Genomic DNA, 14,299 nt, shown 5'->3' with positions numbered 1-14,299 from the left:
CCCAAGCCTCTGTGTGAAACGTGGAGCGACAGGGCACGAGAGTGCGTCGATGGTTCTCGATACCAAGGCGGACTTCGATACACAACGTAGCTTCCTCGGACCAGAAGAGGCGGCAAGCAGAAGCGCGACACATGCACGTCGCCTGCTTTCAAAGCGCGTCGTAGCGATATATATACGATCACGACCTGTGAACCATGATCATGCATCGCGTCTCGGGTACGACCAGCGATGTTGATACGTGGCGTCGTCTCGTACGCTGTATATTGGGATGGCTGCATACCAGGTATTCGACCAGCCTTGGAGCTGGCGTTCGGATTCCGTTGGAACTCTAGTGTGTTGGAAGACCCGTGTGTGGGTGCATGCGGCGCAGTGACACGGCCACGTCATGGAACGCGTCATCATGGCTAGCGTCTGCGCTTGTAAAACGTGCAGCCAGCAAACACTGTTTCTTAAACCAAATATGGATGTTGAAATTTTGGTTTCAAAACTGTGTCTTTGCACGCCTACTACACCAGCAAGCTTACATTCTCGTCAAGCCGAACAATATGAAAGTTGCATTTCATAGCAGCTTATACGCGAACGTGGCGACTATCGGCTGCTACCTACGACATACAGGCATGAAGCACGCTGTTGCGTCGGGCTGGCACGGCGACGGACCTACGCCACGACGCGGACGACGTTGTAGATGCCGTACATCTCGACCGTCGGATCGGGCACCACCGAGAGCGTGTCGGTCGCACCCGTCGGCTTGACGATCGTGCCGTCTTCGGCCTTGACGAGCCACATACCGTACGGGCACTCGGCACCGCTCGGAAGAGGACCTTGGGGCGTCGCAAAAGCATGGGTGTCAAACCACGTCGCAGGCTTCGTTGACGGCGCCTGGTACACGGCGCCAAAACTGCAACCGAGCGAGTCGGCGGCCACGAGCGTGCGACCCGGCGTCTTGCTGGTGAACGGCACGAGCGTCGTCGTAAGCAGCTGCACGTAGTGTTGGAGAACCGGGCCGACATCCGGGCAGTCGTTGACACTCAGCGTGTTGGCGCCGAGGTTGGTCACGAGCGTCCACGGGCCGTTGGTGGCGGGAATGAGGCTGAAGAGGTCGTTGATGGCGGCCTGCTTGGTCGTGATGAGACAAGCAGCCGCGGCTTGGAGGTACGCAAGGCGAGCATTGGGCAGGTCGGGTGACGCCTTGTAGTCGTAGATGGGCGCGAAGGTCGTCGCCGAGTTGATCGAGTCCGATGGTTCGGAGACGACGCCGAACCGGATGCGCGAAGCTTGGCCGTACCCTGTTCCAGGCATGGTGGAGCTAAAGTTGCAGTTGCCCATGGTTGCGTGTTGAGAAGCGTCGGAGCAGCGAAAGTCACCTGTGTCTTGGGCGTCCAAGTGAAAGTGAGTCGGGAGCAGCTAGAAAAGGTAGCTGAATTTCTTGCCGGAGGGCTTGGTTTCTATTGCAGATACGTTCGGAGCGCGTCGATGTCGATGCTTCGCGGCGACATACAGCTGCGCCAAGCCTACGCGCGCTTGATCGTGGCCACGCATGGGGTGCATGATCCACAGCCGCGATCAACTCCAGCACATCGGGCAGCGAGGAACTTGCCCGGGGCATCACCGTAGAAGGTTGGCTTCGCATGCGTGACACTGCGCTTTTAATGAGTGAATGTGTTTGTAAAAAGCTAGACGCAGCAGCTTCGTGTTAGTGTAGAATGACCAACTCGTCTGTCGCTTCAAGCACGTCGCCCATGTGACGTGTTGGTGTCGCTAGAGTGGCGCGTCGTACATCTCCATGGACGAATCCAGCACAACGACGAGGTCGTCGGGCGGATCACGCCGGATACGGTGCACGTATCAAGTCAACGAACAAGTAATTATCAACTTGAGATTTGGAGCCAAACGGACGACAAGGCAGAGTCTGCATTCGACGACGATGCTAGCGCTCGAGGGCGGTCAGTTGAACGGCGTGGACACTACCGTGCATTGCGACGTCGTAGTTGAGCGCAACCGTGAGCGTCCCGGGGCTCGGGGCAGTGACGCGGCCATCCATCGACCACGCCGCCAATGGACACCCGGCGGTCGCAGGCGCGGTGCTGATACCGCGTAGCACTCCGCGGTGCACGCGCTGTAGCATCGTGTGCACCTCATGCGTGTCGACCGTCGCCGACGTCGGAGACAGTGCCACGTCACAACCCAGCGCATCGACGACGAGCACGGCGTAGTACGTCTGCGATGCGAGCGCCGAGACGACGTTGTCAAGCGTGCGGTTGAGCTGGGTGGCATACCGTTTCCAGGCAAAACCGAGCTTGGGACAGCCGCGGACGGCCACGACCGGCGCTGCAACGTCTGACACGAGCATCCAAGGACCCCGCGGGGTCGGTACAGCTTTGACAAAGGCGCCAAGCGTCGAGGTGCGTGTCTGGAGAAGGCAGCGCGCGGCTGCTTGGAGATACGCTTCCCGCGACCGTGCGAGCTGGGGCGACGCCTTGAGGTGGATAAGGCCCGTCGAGGCCAAGACAGTCACCGTGCAGAAGAGAAGAGAGACGAAAAGTTGGCGGAAGCGAGGCATGGCAGATCGTGCAGTGCGAACGCTGCCCGAGGGCGTGTCGAGATCTGGTGCGTCCACGGACCGTCGCAAGTGTAATCGAGTGCGTCACACCCAGAACCCGCGCTGCTTGCTGATGATGCAAGAAGGTGCCACTATGTGGTCCTGGTCAGCCAGGCCTAAAGCGCCGCCTCTTGCATGGCCGTCCCTTGCACCATCTCTCATACAAATCGTGAGCGGAAATCGGACATGGCACGCCAAGCAAGGACATTTTACGAAACAAACAAGTACGACTAAATCTCAAACACTTCACAGTCATGCACGGCGCGGCTTCGGGGACTCTCCATGTCAAGGCTGCTACACGCAGACGCAGGCACCAGACACGCGAGGTCGCAGCACGTCTCGCGAGGGCTAGCAGCGTGGCGAAGGCGGTCGCGAATGTCGCCAGGGCTGCGCGTTGGCACCCAGTCGGCGAGGACGTCGTACGGGCCGCTGGGAAAGAGGTGCAGCGCGGCGCACAATAGCGCATCTTCGTGGCGCGACCACGACGCATGCGTGCCGTCCATGTCGAGGTCGATGGCCAGGATGCGCAGCTCCATCAGCATCGGTGCTTCTTGTAGAATGCGGCGATTGGCGGAAAGGCCGGCGATAGCTACTCCCAGCGAAGGAGGATGGGCGCTGGCGCCAGGGCCCAGATCGGTATGAAACAGATGCGGCATCTTCGCAGCGAGCTGGCGTTAGTAGTACAGTGCTCGATGAGACGTGGCTGCCTGTGTTCTTGTTCCTTCACGAGCGCTTCTTCCCAGCGACGACCCCAACCGGACGCATCCGGTCAACGCCGGATAACATACGTGGCGCCAGCTCGTGCGAGACCTGCCTCTTTCGCCACCTCAGTGTCCCGATGCTCGACAAGCGGCGTCCGAAACACCACGTGGAATCGCGGCTCTCGGTCGCTGCTTGCCCGGTCCGATGCATCGTCGACGATGTCGTCGTCAGAGAGCTTGCCCACAGCGCCAGTTTGTCCGTTTGGAGGTCATTTTTCTTTGCTTTCTTCGACACCAACCCAACGACCGCGACGATGCTTCGAGCTCTTCTTTTCGTCCTCGCCGCTCTGGTGTCCGTGATCTGCGCCGGTCAGCACCGCGCAAAAGGTCCCTCCAGTGGGCTCATTTACTTGCAAGTCGCGCCATCGGTCGCAACAGCCCGGACCTCGTACCTCAAGGCCCTCTCGGACTGTCTCATAGCAACAACGACACAAGGGTCAGACCTGAAGGGCGTTGGATGCTTGAGACGGACCTCGGCGCGACCAATTTGACCGACTATGGCTGCCCATCGCTCACAGCCGAGCACGCTCGCTACGCCCGCGAGATCAACGCTGCAGTCGCCCATCTCTTGGCTGCGCTGTCGCTGGACCACTACACGCTTACCACAACGGACGCCGTGCAGTGCGGTGCTGTGCCGATCACGCCCCTGTTGATGTCCAAAGGCTATAAAGACACGTGGTCGAACCACCGCACGATTCGCATCGGGGGTCTGATGCGCGCTGGCCTCAAGAACAGTGACCCGACGCACCGTGGCTTGACGAAGCGCGGGAAAATGCGTGGCAGCTCCTCCTTGTCGCAGTGCCCGAAGGCGGCAGAGGTCCTCCAGCTTGCGAACGGCAGCTACGTAAAAGCAAGTGCAGTCCCCGACGCGCTCACAGTTGCGCTCAACACGAACGTGCCCGCGTACGGCGTCTTCCATGCGCTCAAGATCACAGCGCCCGAGTAACTCTTGCGAGAAGACGACCTACGGACGACGATGATCTTCGTTCCTTGCTTTCCACAAAGGATGGAGGTCGGGTCTCAATAAATACATGTTCCGTGTTCTAAACGCTGGCTGTGAAAACACTGTCTTGGATACAGAAAATTGGACGTCAACTTCTGGTATAAAAGCAGTGCTTGCTGGCCGCACGTTTTACACGCGCAGACGCTATTAATAGCCATGATGACGCGATCCATGACGTGGCCGTGTCGCTGCGCCGCATGCACCCATACACTGGTCTTTTAACACACTAGAGTTCCAACGGAATCCGAACACCAGCTTCCAGCGCTGGTCGAATATGCAGCCCTCCCAATATACAACGTACAAGACGACGCCACGTATGGACGGCACTGGTCGAGCCCGAGATGCAATGCATGATCATGGTGCTGTTCACGGGTCGTGATCGCATACAGTATATCGCTACGACGCGCTTTCAAAGCAGGCGATCCCCTGCACTGCATGTGTCGCGCTTCTGCTTGCCGCCGCTTCTGGTCCGAGGAAGCTACGTTGTGCATCGAAGTCCGCCTTGGTATCGAGAACCATCGACGCATTCTCGTGCCCTGTCGCTCCACGTTTCACACAGAGGCTTGGGCACCGACCTTGAAGTAGCTGGGACTCGCATTGCTCACGCGTGCAAGTAGCTTGGATGGCTGGGAGCCGCGACCCCGCAGCCAGACTATACATTGCGTGATATAGTGAGCGGCGGCGACGGTCCGTTCTTTCTCAGCCGAGAGCGAGCTACCAACTGATTCCATGCACGTTTGACTGCCAACATGCACGTTTGACTTGCCACACGCCGCGCACCTTGAACCTCTTAATGCGGGTAGGGTTACGAAACAGAGAACGCCACCTTACCACATCGGTCGGCGAAAGCGGCGGCCCAACGCACTCTCTCTTTGGCTTTGTTCTGCACTCGCGGGACCGCCAACGCTTCGTGCTCCGCTCGTTCACTCTCCACCTCCTCCACCACACCTCCATCATGGGCATGGGTGGCTCTCACGGCAACAACTACGTCAAGCCGCCGCCGCGCCCCCGCTACGACGACCTGCGTCACCTCGCCGAGGTGTCTCCCAACTCGACGACGGCGTATGCGCCCATCTACGACTACAAGGCGTCGCCCGACCTGCCCAACGTTCGCCTTGCGTACCTTCAAGCCGCGGCTGCTTGCCTCATCACGACCAAGCAGGCCGCCATCAACGACCTCTTCAACCTCATTCCCTCAACCAACGGTCCGTGGACGCTCGTGACCAACCTCGGCGCCAACACGATGAGTGTCAATGACTGCCCGGACGTCGGCCCGGTTCTCCAACACTACGTGCAACTGCTTACGACGACGCTCGTGCCATTCACCAACAAGTCGCCGGGTAGCACGCTCGTGGCCGCCGACTCGCTCGGTTGCAGTTTTGGCGCCGTGTACCAGGCGCCGTCGACGAAGCCCGCGACGTGGTTCGACAGCCATGCGTTTGCGACGCCCCAAGGCGCTCTTCCGAACGGCGCCGAGTGCCCGTACGGCGTGTGGCTCGTCAAGGCCGAAGACGGCACGATCGTCGAGCCGACGGGTGCGACCGGCACGCTCTCGGTGGTGCGCGATCCGACGGTCGAGATGTACGGCATCTACAACGTCGTCCGCGTCGTGGCGTAGGTCTCTCGCCGTGCCAGCCCGACACCAGCCGCGTGCTCTGAGCTTTTGCGTTGTAGGTAGCAGCCGATAGATATCGTGTGTGTGTATCAGCTGCTGTGAAATACAGCTTTCATGTCGTTGGGCTTGACGAGGCTGTCTTGTGTTGGTGGGCAGGGGACGTACACTGTTTTGGAGACAGAATATTAAGAGAAACAGCTGGTATGCGAAACAGCAGTGCAATGCAGTGTTTCATCGCCACATGTCTTCTTGCGACGAGCGTACCGCACAAGATCGCTGGATGGTGATTCAGACGGGTGCATTTGACGTTTTAACCCTACTAAATGAGCCGTTGCTGGGTGGGAAAGGACTATATATGGATGCTTCCTCCACGTGAGCAAGCAAACCGTGTGAATTCGACTCATCTTGGTGGGCTATTTGAGAACCACATACCTCGACAGCACTGCCGTGGATGGTTCGATTCGAAAGCGTCTTCCTCGTTGGCCCTGAGAGCGGACACGGGATCTTCTTCTCTCGCATGGTTTCGCTGTCCTCTTGATGTTTCAGCCATAGCACCTGCTCGCAGGCTCGTGCATCGAAGTGACGCCCACAAGTAGCTTCTCGCGGCCCTTGGGCGAACTCGGAAGCGACGATGCAACGCTATCTGCCATTACGCGTCACGGTAGGAACGCAATAGCCAGTCCATATGCAAGCCGGCAGCGCTACTGCGTGTTCCGATCCGTGACGTGGCATCCTGGCAGCCAAGGTGGTCTTTCGACGCACAACCGCTTCGATATTCTAGCCGGCGTCAATGGCTTGGTCGAACGCACCCCGATGGTTCCGGCCTCTTGTCTCTTGTGGTTTCGTTCGCCCGACAGCTTTGGCTTTCGCTTTCTCACTTTTGCTTTTTCACAAAGCCGCAACCACCACCAACGACGATGCTGCGCTCCGTCATCCTCTCGCTTGTGGCCGCGACCGCCACGTATGCCCGCCACGGCATCTACCACGAATACGTCCACCCGATGGCGGGCGGTAACTCTGGTATCTTTCACGTTCCTGCGAGCACGGCCGTCACGACGTACCGCGCCACATACCTCAAGGCCGTCACCGCCTGCCTCGACCAGACCCAAGACGACATCGTTGGCTCTTTTGTCAAGGCCGTGCCCACAGTCAAGGGCCCGTGGATGCTCGTGACGGACATGAGTGCCACCGACGTGACATCGGACGATTGCCCAACCGTTCCGACGGCGTATCGCCGGTACGTCAAGCAGCTCAACGCATCGGTCGCTGGTTTCATGAAGACGCTGCCGCAGGGCGACTACGCGACGACGGTCATTGACGCAGTGTCTTGCGACTTTCACTTGCCGAACGTGGCGACGACCAACGACGACGAGGCGTGGTGGAGCCGACCCGCGACGCTTCTTGGTGGTCGCATGCGCGGTGCGATGAAGGGGCGTGTGATGCGCGGTGCGATGCGCACCAGTGGGGAAACGACACCCGCGGCGGCCATGTGCCCGACAGCAGCGTGGACGTTGCAGCGACCCGACGGCAGCTTTCTCAATGTGACGGCGCCGGCCAAGACGCTCACGGTCGCGCTCGATGTGAACGTGACCATGTTTGGTCGCTTGAGCGTCGTCTCGATCGACTCGATGGCGGACGCTTAGCTCGACTGCACTTTCATGACGAACACCATGCAAGGAGGCGCTTGTGCGACCTGCAAGGAGTATGGACTCGTCGTTGGTTGTATGAGTATCAGTAAGCACACGACTGCATTTGCACTTACTTTTATCTCTTTCTTGCTGCCTATTGAGGGAAAGCTAAGCACGTTGGCACCTCCTTGGCTTCAATCCTGGTTCTGTTTGAGCGGGCGGAATAGCGGTCGGATGGTCGGTCTACAAGAGCCAGATTGCTGCATGTGACAGGTCCGCTCGTATCGTAATCGGATGACGTGACACCTGGGCTGTCACGACCGTACACAGCTACTAGTAAGTCCGGTATCGCGCAATCGATCGACCGAGCCTACGTCGATGCACACGAACGCCTCGGTGGATACAAACAGAGCAGCCACCACCAGTGGCGCTGTCTTTATTAGGGCGTGAACCAGCGCGCTCGCACCCCCACCCCGCTCAACATGATGTTTTCGCAGCGTCAGCAACCGCCAGAGGCAAGCACAGCTGCGTGGCTACCATGCGTGTCTTCTCGCTTTGCAGCTCCCATCCCAGATGTTATGGGTGCTGGAAGGCATGTGCAGGAAGCAGCAGCTCCTCAAGCGCCTTCTGTTTTTATGCAGCACGGAAAGTGGTGTGGGCTTTGAGAACGAAATTCATGACCCTTGGCTCAGGTCGCCATGCCAACGTGCTAACTCTTCCGGCCATATCCACAAAGATAGCTTGCATTGAGCGGTAGACGGTAGTTTTGCTCATGCGCTTGCTGCTGCTGCTGCTGCTGCTGCGTGAACCGCCTTTGAAATGAGCGGCCTTCTTCTTGCTGCCGAGCGAGCACCGGCTTCGATATCGAAGCGAACAAGACGGCAGGCGTCAACCCGCTCCATCTTGCGTCTGTGGCGTGAAGCGGGCGCGCGTTCGAAATTCATATTAAAAGACTCTTTCGATGCCCTTAAAAGACGTTCTTTAAAGCCATGGTCGTCTTAAAAGAACAGGATTCGATCGACAAAGTCGGCACACGGTAAACTGCATTTCGCAATTGGAACTGCAATGGCCAACTCGGGACGCTGGACGGCTGCGGAGCTCAAGTACCTCGACCACCTCGTGGGCTGCTACCTCACAGGTATCCTCGACGACAGCGACGACGAAGCCGAGCGACTTACGCTGCGGCAATACGTGGCGCGCCAGCTGCGCTGCGACCCCATGCGCGTCACGAAGCGACTCAAGAAGGGCAAGATGCTCGCCAACGCGCGGCTGCAGGCGAACTTCAACCGCCGCGTCTACCACAAGCTCATCGACTACTCGGCGCTCGACGTCGAGCGGCTCATGGCGCTCAAGGACGCGCGCAACAAGTTCCTCGCCGAGCTTGAAAGCAAAGTCGCCAAGAAAGAGGGCAGCGAACCTCGGGTCACACGCGGGTACCTCTCGCTCTCCGAGCAGCTCAACGGCGCACCCGGCACGCACGAGCTGCAGCACGAAGCCCACGCGATGCTGCTCTTACGGGGCAACGCCGAAGCGGTGTGGACGATCTAACGCCGTCATAACGAGTTGATTTATTTGAGTTTCCCAGCGTTCAAGGTTCCTTCTGACGCGCGTTGGCAACAGCTTGGGATCTGATCTGCAAGGATTGCAAGCTGCAATAGATTCAAGGCAATATTGTACGTGCCGATGGCACGCAGCAACCAGCGCGATGCAGCACCCAGCGCCGCATGGACGTGCAGTCGTTGGAGCAACCGAAGCAGTCGTCGGCAATCCAAGCCCCGCCAAGAAGCCTCCCAAGACGTGTACGTACCGTAAACGCGCTTCCTCCCAACGATGGAAATGGTTGCCGCTCGCACGCAAGGTACTTTGGCGAAACTCTATCATCTACAAAGTGTTCTGTGTGTTGTGAGGGAATATCCGCCAAAGTTGGAAATGAAGATAAAATGCAAGGGGTATTCTCTAACAACAGAGGTGTCTGTCACGAGTATCCTGTTTGGCGCGGGTGTGTACCTGCATTGGTGTGCCCGCAGGTGCTCGCACGGGCAGCTACTCTGTGAGCTCGGACTTCTGGGCGCATTTACAATTCGACGCCATGGTGCTCAAGTGCCCCAACAGCGGCCGGTGGATGGCTGCCGAGACCACGTACCTGCACCTGCTCTACGTCTGCTTCATGACCGGCCTTATCGACGCCCACGGTCGCTGCCTCCGCGACTTCATCGCTGACGCGCTCCAGTGCGAGCCGCGGCGCGTCTACAAGTTTGTGGCCGTCACGTACCTCAACTTTCCCAGCCGCCTGCGCTGCTCGCCCAAGCCGCGGCACGAGCTCACGGCCAACGACGTCCAGTGCCTCGTCGCCCTTGAAGCCGCCCAGCGCGATTTCTTCAACGCGCTGGAAGTCAAGCTCGACCGACGCGCGGCGCGCGAGCCGGCGCTGGACCTCAACTGGGATATCTTGGATGTATAACGCCGTCGGCGTTGTGAATGTCGATATGGTTTGTACATTTCGTACTCAGTGTATGCATCAAGCCCTTCTGTTCGAGGGTCGAAACGACTGTGGGCAGCTCTGGCAGGAGGTTAGCCTCTGAGCTATTGCTTGGGCAGCTAGCTCTTGCGTTTGCGTGCAGGTGCTGTCAGATTTAGCTTGACCAAAGCGACCATGGACCGAGCGATTATGACACACCCGCACGTCCATCTGAGAAACGGGTTCGAACCGATTCGGTCACCAGTTACAGTCGGACACATCGCCAGCCGAGTCGCAGGCGCGTGCATTGGCCCGATAGTCCGACAACGTTAAAAACAGCAATAGCTCTTGATATGAGTTGTCAAGTGCTTCAATCTGCTGGCAACTTGTTTTCAAACCAGAAATGAAGATGACGTCAGCGTTCACACATAGAACACTACTGCATGGGACAAGTCGTTTGTCGTTGGCTCGGACGGGTTTGTTAGCGAAGAAGCGCTCTCGCAAGCATCGCGGGGGCGTTGGGTGGCAGTGGTAGCACGAGTCCTGCAGCTTGGCGTAGGTCGAGCCCTTCTCGCACGTCGTTATTCTCGCCACCGCACTGAGCGAAGGCGCTGCGCTCGACGGGCTCACACCGCCAGAGTGCGCAGTCTCTGCGTGCACGCAAAGCCCAGGTCCTTGCAGAAGACACCGAGCGACTTATGCTGGTCGCTGCACTGGCCGTACATCCCGGTGCACTGTTTGTTGTCCGCCGTCATGACCACCAGCTTGGGCTTGCAGAGCGCGAGGGGCTAGCTGTATAGCACGCAAAGTCCTTGCGACAGTCGCCAAACGGCCAGGTCTCTTCGTTGCGCGGGCTAATTCTCCCGTCGCATTGCTGCGCCAGAGGAAAGACACCCTCTCATGATGCGAGCGCAAGTCCACCATGCTACGCCGCTCGCAATGGCACCAACTTCAACGAGGCAAGCAAATGCGTTGTCGCATAATATACATTATGAAGGGTTTTAGAGCTATATACTGCTGTATCACAGCCTTATCATGTATATGTATTCTCACAGGTATCAAATTATAGCGTATTTGTGCTGGCAGGGCGCCACGTCACGGGACGAGATTCCGTCGAAAGCACCTGTTTCCGAGCCCCCATACAAACTCGTCGTGTCGGGCGGTGGCGACTTCAAGGCAAATGCAACCTTTGGGCCGACGGCGGCTGATAGGACGACGAGGAAGCGGGACGATTCAATGGAGCGGCAGTCGAGCTATCACTCATTCCTTCCCGGCGCAGCTTGGTCGGAAGAGCCGGAGAAGGCGGGTAGCCCTTTCCAGCGGCGCTTTGGATGGGCGCATGCCTTGTCGACTCGGATGCGTCGAGCCCTTTGCGTGCCTACGTCGCAGTGGCCCACAGCTAGATGGGTTCTGCACGCAGAAATGATATGCGAATCCATCCGCGTAACGCCGAAGCGGCAACGGAAGAGAGACGAAAGCTAGAGTAGCTACATGCGCTGGTCGAGACGATGAGCACGTCAAACAGGGAAGCCCGCGAGCAGCTTTGGTCAACTGCTCGAGAAAAAGGATGCGACCAGACAGAGTATGTGTCTGGTCGCAGCCTTTTCCCCGAGCAGTCGGCCGCGAGATAGCGAGATAAGGCTCGCCATGCGTGACATGACCCCGACTTGTGATAGGAAGCCTGGCAAGCGACGTTGGAGTAGAGCGTTGCGGTTGCGGCTGAAAGCGCCGCACATTTACCTCTACCTACTAGCCCGTCCAGCGCCGCTTGTATGTCAAAACCTCGTTCGCGGCTCGAAACTCGAGGTATTTTGTGCCCTTGGTATAGTCTAGGCCATGTACTTCCCCCTCCAAACGGCGAGCGTTTACTTGAACAGGATACTCATGTCGCCAGTGCACACGAGGTGCAACGTAGCCCGCGACCGGGAGCTGCACTACGCTCGCCCGTCGGCGGTCGGTGGTCGCCCGACAACGTCCAGCTCTCCGCTGCCATGCGCGTGTGCGACGAGCCTAAGAAGTTGCTCCCAGCCGCTCCTTCCGCGTCCTCTAAGGGAGTCGCAAGAATCCCACTGTGGGCCATCTCGTCGGAAGCCAACGACGTACTACGCCTGGCGTCCTTGCATCCAGTAGTCAATTTCCGCTTCCATCAGGACGACAATGAACCTCGTGTCGGGCCACTTGGTGCTTCTCGCGCTCGCAGCCTACGTGGTCGTCGCCATCGCTCGCTACGTGTACCATAAGCGCACGATGGCCGCTGCGCTCGCCACGCTGCCCGGTCCGCCCAGCACGTGGCTTCTTGGCAACTCGGGCCAGATCGCGGGCCACGTGACCGAGCTCTACGACTGGAAGCTGCGGCAAACCATCGCATACGGCGCCACGTACTGCTTGCGCGTCGACGTGCTCACGAACGGATCGATCTTTACGTCGTCGGCCGCGAACCTCGAGCACATTTTAAGCAAGCGGCACGCAAACTACATCAAACCACCGGTGATGGAGACCGTCTTGCGCGAGCTGCTCGGCAGCAGCATCTTCAACATCAACGTGTCGCATCCGAGCTGGCGCTTCCAGCGCAAGCTCATCGCGTCGCTCTTCTCGGTCAACGCGCTCAAGGCGTGGACAACGACCACGTACACGAAGCACCTCGCCTCGCTCGTGCAAGCGCTCGATACCGAGAGCAGCAGCATCGATCTATCGCCGCTCGTGCTCTCCTGGACGACGCACTGCATCTACGAGATGGCGTTTGGCGCGACGCTTGATGCGGACGACATGCAAGCGATGCACGACCTCGTCCACGAAGCCGGCGAGCTCATCTTTTATCGCTTCACGCACCCGTGGTACGTCCTATTTCAGTGGTGCATGCCCAGCGAGTTCCGTCTCCACGCCGTCATGACGCGTATCAACGCTCTCTGCAACCAAACGATCACCAACGCGCGGGCGACGGCGACGCACGAGTCAACCAACGTGCTCGCCGAGCTCTTGCGGCGCCAGGCGACCGACGCAAGCATCACCGACGTCCTCATTCGCGACATGATGATGGGCATGTTCCTCGCGGGCCGCGAATCCGTCGGCAGCAGCATCCTCTGGGCCCTCTACTGCGTCGCAACCCACCCGCACGTCGAAGCCATCCTCGTCGACGAGCTCGGGACGGCCGAAATATCGTTCGAGTCGATCGCATCCAGCGTGTACTTGGACGCTGTCGTGCGCGAGACGCTGCGGCTCTTCCCGCCCGTGCCCATCGAACTCAAGTGCGCGGTCGCCGACGACGTGCTGCCGGACGGGACGTACGTGCCGCAAGGCGCCATGCTCGAGTACTCGGCCTACGTCATGGGCCGCGATCCACGCCGGTGGGCGGACGCCGACCAGTTTCAACCCGATCGCTGGCTCAGCATGGCCACGCGCCCGACCGCGTACGAGCTCCCGACCTTCAACGCGGGCGTGCGCTCGTGCGTCGGCCAGCAAGCCGCGTTGCTGCAGACCAAGCTCGTCGTCGCAACCCTCGTGCAGCGCTTCCACCTCGACGTGCTCTCGCCCAAGCGTCAAGACGGCTCTCTCTATGCACTGGGCCTCGCGCTGCTTCCGCGTGGCGGCCTCCACGTGCGTGCCCGAGCTCGTTGCTCGCTTGGCCTTGCATAGGCGTCGGAGGGTTAAGAACAAGATTTTGGCAACCAAAATCCCCACGTCGTTTCTACGGTCTGCAAGCATGGCAACCACAACGACCTGCGCAGCATCAAGGGACCGACTTGCTTCATGTTCTCGGCAGCATGCACGCCGTCGCCGTTGCGCTGGAGCGTCACCTTCTCGACTTGGTGGGACGTTGGCTTCGTCGTGCTGGGATCGGTCGATGGCTGTTGGATGAGACGGATACGGCAAAGTGTAAATGCACGTGTATGATCGTTAAGGTTGGTCGACAACTATCTTCTGCTGCTACTCGCGTCACCTGCAAGCGTCTTCTCGCACACCTAGAGCGGCGCCAACGACGCCACGTCGCTGGCCAACGGTCGGGAAATCCCTCACGTCGGCGCCGCCCGGTTCATGACCCACCGGGGTCCTATCCAGCTATTCTAAAAGTGGTGGGCCAAGGAGCCGCCTAAGAGCGGCCCTTGTACGGGGAGGTCCTTGACAAGACGATGCAAGCAAGCGCGGGAGCAGCACAAAGAGAGTCGTTGACAGCGCGAGACGAGCACGCGGCGCGCACGCACACGGTGGCGCTTACAGGCCAAACATGCCGCTGAGCG

The 14,299-nt window shown here is 59.2% G+C and overlaps 10 protein-coding genes across 10 annotated transcripts in view; 6 read left to right on the top strand and 4 right to left on the bottom strand.

Annotated features, from left to right (window-relative positions):
- Positions 1-657: 657 nt before the first annotated feature.
- Positions 658-1,326, bottom strand: SPRG_14495 (hypothetical protein; the record flags this gene model as incomplete). Its single annotated transcript, XM_012353671.1, has 1 exon — positions 658-1,326. One exon carries the CDS (start codon positions 1,324-1,326, stop codon positions 658-660), a length of 669 nt encoding a protein of 222 aa, XP_012209061.1.
- Positions 1,327-1,927: 601 nt separating this feature from the next.
- On the bottom strand, positions 1,928-2,560 carry SPRG_14494 (hypothetical protein; the record flags this gene model as incomplete). Its single annotated transcript, XM_012353670.1, has 1 exon — positions 1,928-2,560. The coding sequence occupies one exon, from the start codon at positions 2,558-2,560 to the stop codon at positions 1,928-1,930; it is 633 nt and encodes a 210-aa protein (XP_012209060.1).
- Positions 2,561-2,829: 269 nt separating this feature from the next.
- SPRG_14493 (hypothetical protein) lies at positions 2,830-3,141 on the bottom strand (the record flags this gene model as incomplete). The annotated part of the gene is made up of 1 exon (XM_012353669.1): positions 2,830-3,141. The coding sequence occupies one exon, from the start codon at positions 3,139-3,141 to the stop codon at positions 2,830-2,832; it is 312 nt and encodes a 103-aa protein (XP_012209059.1).
- Positions 3,142-3,817: 676 nt separating this feature from the next.
- Positions 3,818-4,306, top strand: SPRG_14492 (hypothetical protein; the record flags this gene model as incomplete). The annotated part of the gene is made up of 1 exon (XM_012353668.1): positions 3,818-4,306. The coding sequence occupies one exon, from the start codon at positions 3,818-3,820 to the stop codon at positions 4,304-4,306; it is 489 nt and encodes a 162-aa protein (XP_012209058.1).
- Positions 4,307-5,318: 1,012 nt separating this feature from the next.
- Positions 5,319-5,981, top strand: SPRG_14491 (hypothetical protein; the record flags this gene model as incomplete). The annotated part of the gene is made up of 1 exon (XM_012353667.1): positions 5,319-5,981. One exon carries the CDS (start codon positions 5,319-5,321, stop codon positions 5,979-5,981), a length of 663 nt encoding a protein of 220 aa, XP_012209057.1.
- A 914-nt stretch (positions 5,982-6,895) lies between these two features.
- Positions 6,896-7,621, top strand: SPRG_14490 (hypothetical protein; the record flags this gene model as incomplete). Its single annotated transcript, XM_012353666.1, has 2 exons — positions 6,896-7,397; positions 7,482-7,621. 2 exons carry the CDS (start codon positions 6,896-6,898, stop codon positions 7,619-7,621), a joined length of 642 nt encoding a protein of 213 aa, XP_012209056.1.
- Positions 7,622-8,671: 1,050 nt separating this feature from the next.
- SPRG_14489 (hypothetical protein) lies at positions 8,672-9,154 on the top strand (the record flags this gene model as incomplete). Its single annotated transcript, XM_012353665.1, has 1 exon — positions 8,672-9,154. One exon carries the CDS (start codon positions 8,672-8,674, stop codon positions 9,152-9,154), a length of 483 nt encoding a protein of 160 aa, XP_012209055.1.
- A 541-nt stretch (positions 9,155-9,695) lies between these two features.
- Positions 9,696-10,067, top strand: SPRG_14488 (hypothetical protein; the record flags this gene model as incomplete). Its single annotated transcript, XM_012353664.1, has 1 exon — positions 9,696-10,067. One exon carries the CDS (start codon positions 9,696-9,698, stop codon positions 10,065-10,067), a length of 372 nt encoding a protein of 123 aa, XP_012209054.1.
- A 2,154-nt stretch (positions 10,068-12,221) lies between these two features.
- On the top strand, positions 12,222-13,697 carry SPRG_14487 (hypothetical protein; the record flags this gene model as incomplete). The annotated part of the gene is made up of 1 exon (XM_012353663.1): positions 12,222-13,697. The coding sequence occupies one exon, from the start codon at positions 12,222-12,224 to the stop codon at positions 13,695-13,697; it is 1,476 nt and encodes a 491-aa protein (XP_012209053.1).
- A 576-nt stretch (positions 13,698-14,273) lies between these two features.
- Positions 14,274-14,299, bottom strand: part of SPRG_21424 (hypothetical protein) — a gene marked incomplete at both ends in the record, with an annotated part of 1,516 nt that continues 1,490 nt past the window's right edge. Inside the window, one exon of the mRNA XM_012353682.1 lies at positions 14,274-14,292. Coding sequence (XP_012209072.1) covers positions 14,274-14,292 — 19 coding nt within the window. The remainder of the gene's footprint in view (positions 14,293-14,299) is intronic.

This window comes from Saprolegnia parasitica, assembly GCF_000151545.1.
Source record: "Saprolegnia parasitica CBS 223.65 unplaced genomic scaffold supercont2.130, whole genome shotgun sequence".
In the NCBI taxonomy this organism is placed as follows: Eukaryota; Oomycota; class Saprolegniomycetes; order Saprolegniales; family Saprolegniaceae; genus Saprolegnia; species Saprolegnia parasitica.
The sequence above is the reverse complement of the archived record's forward strand: the minus strand, read 5'-3'. Positions and strand labels throughout refer to the sequence as shown.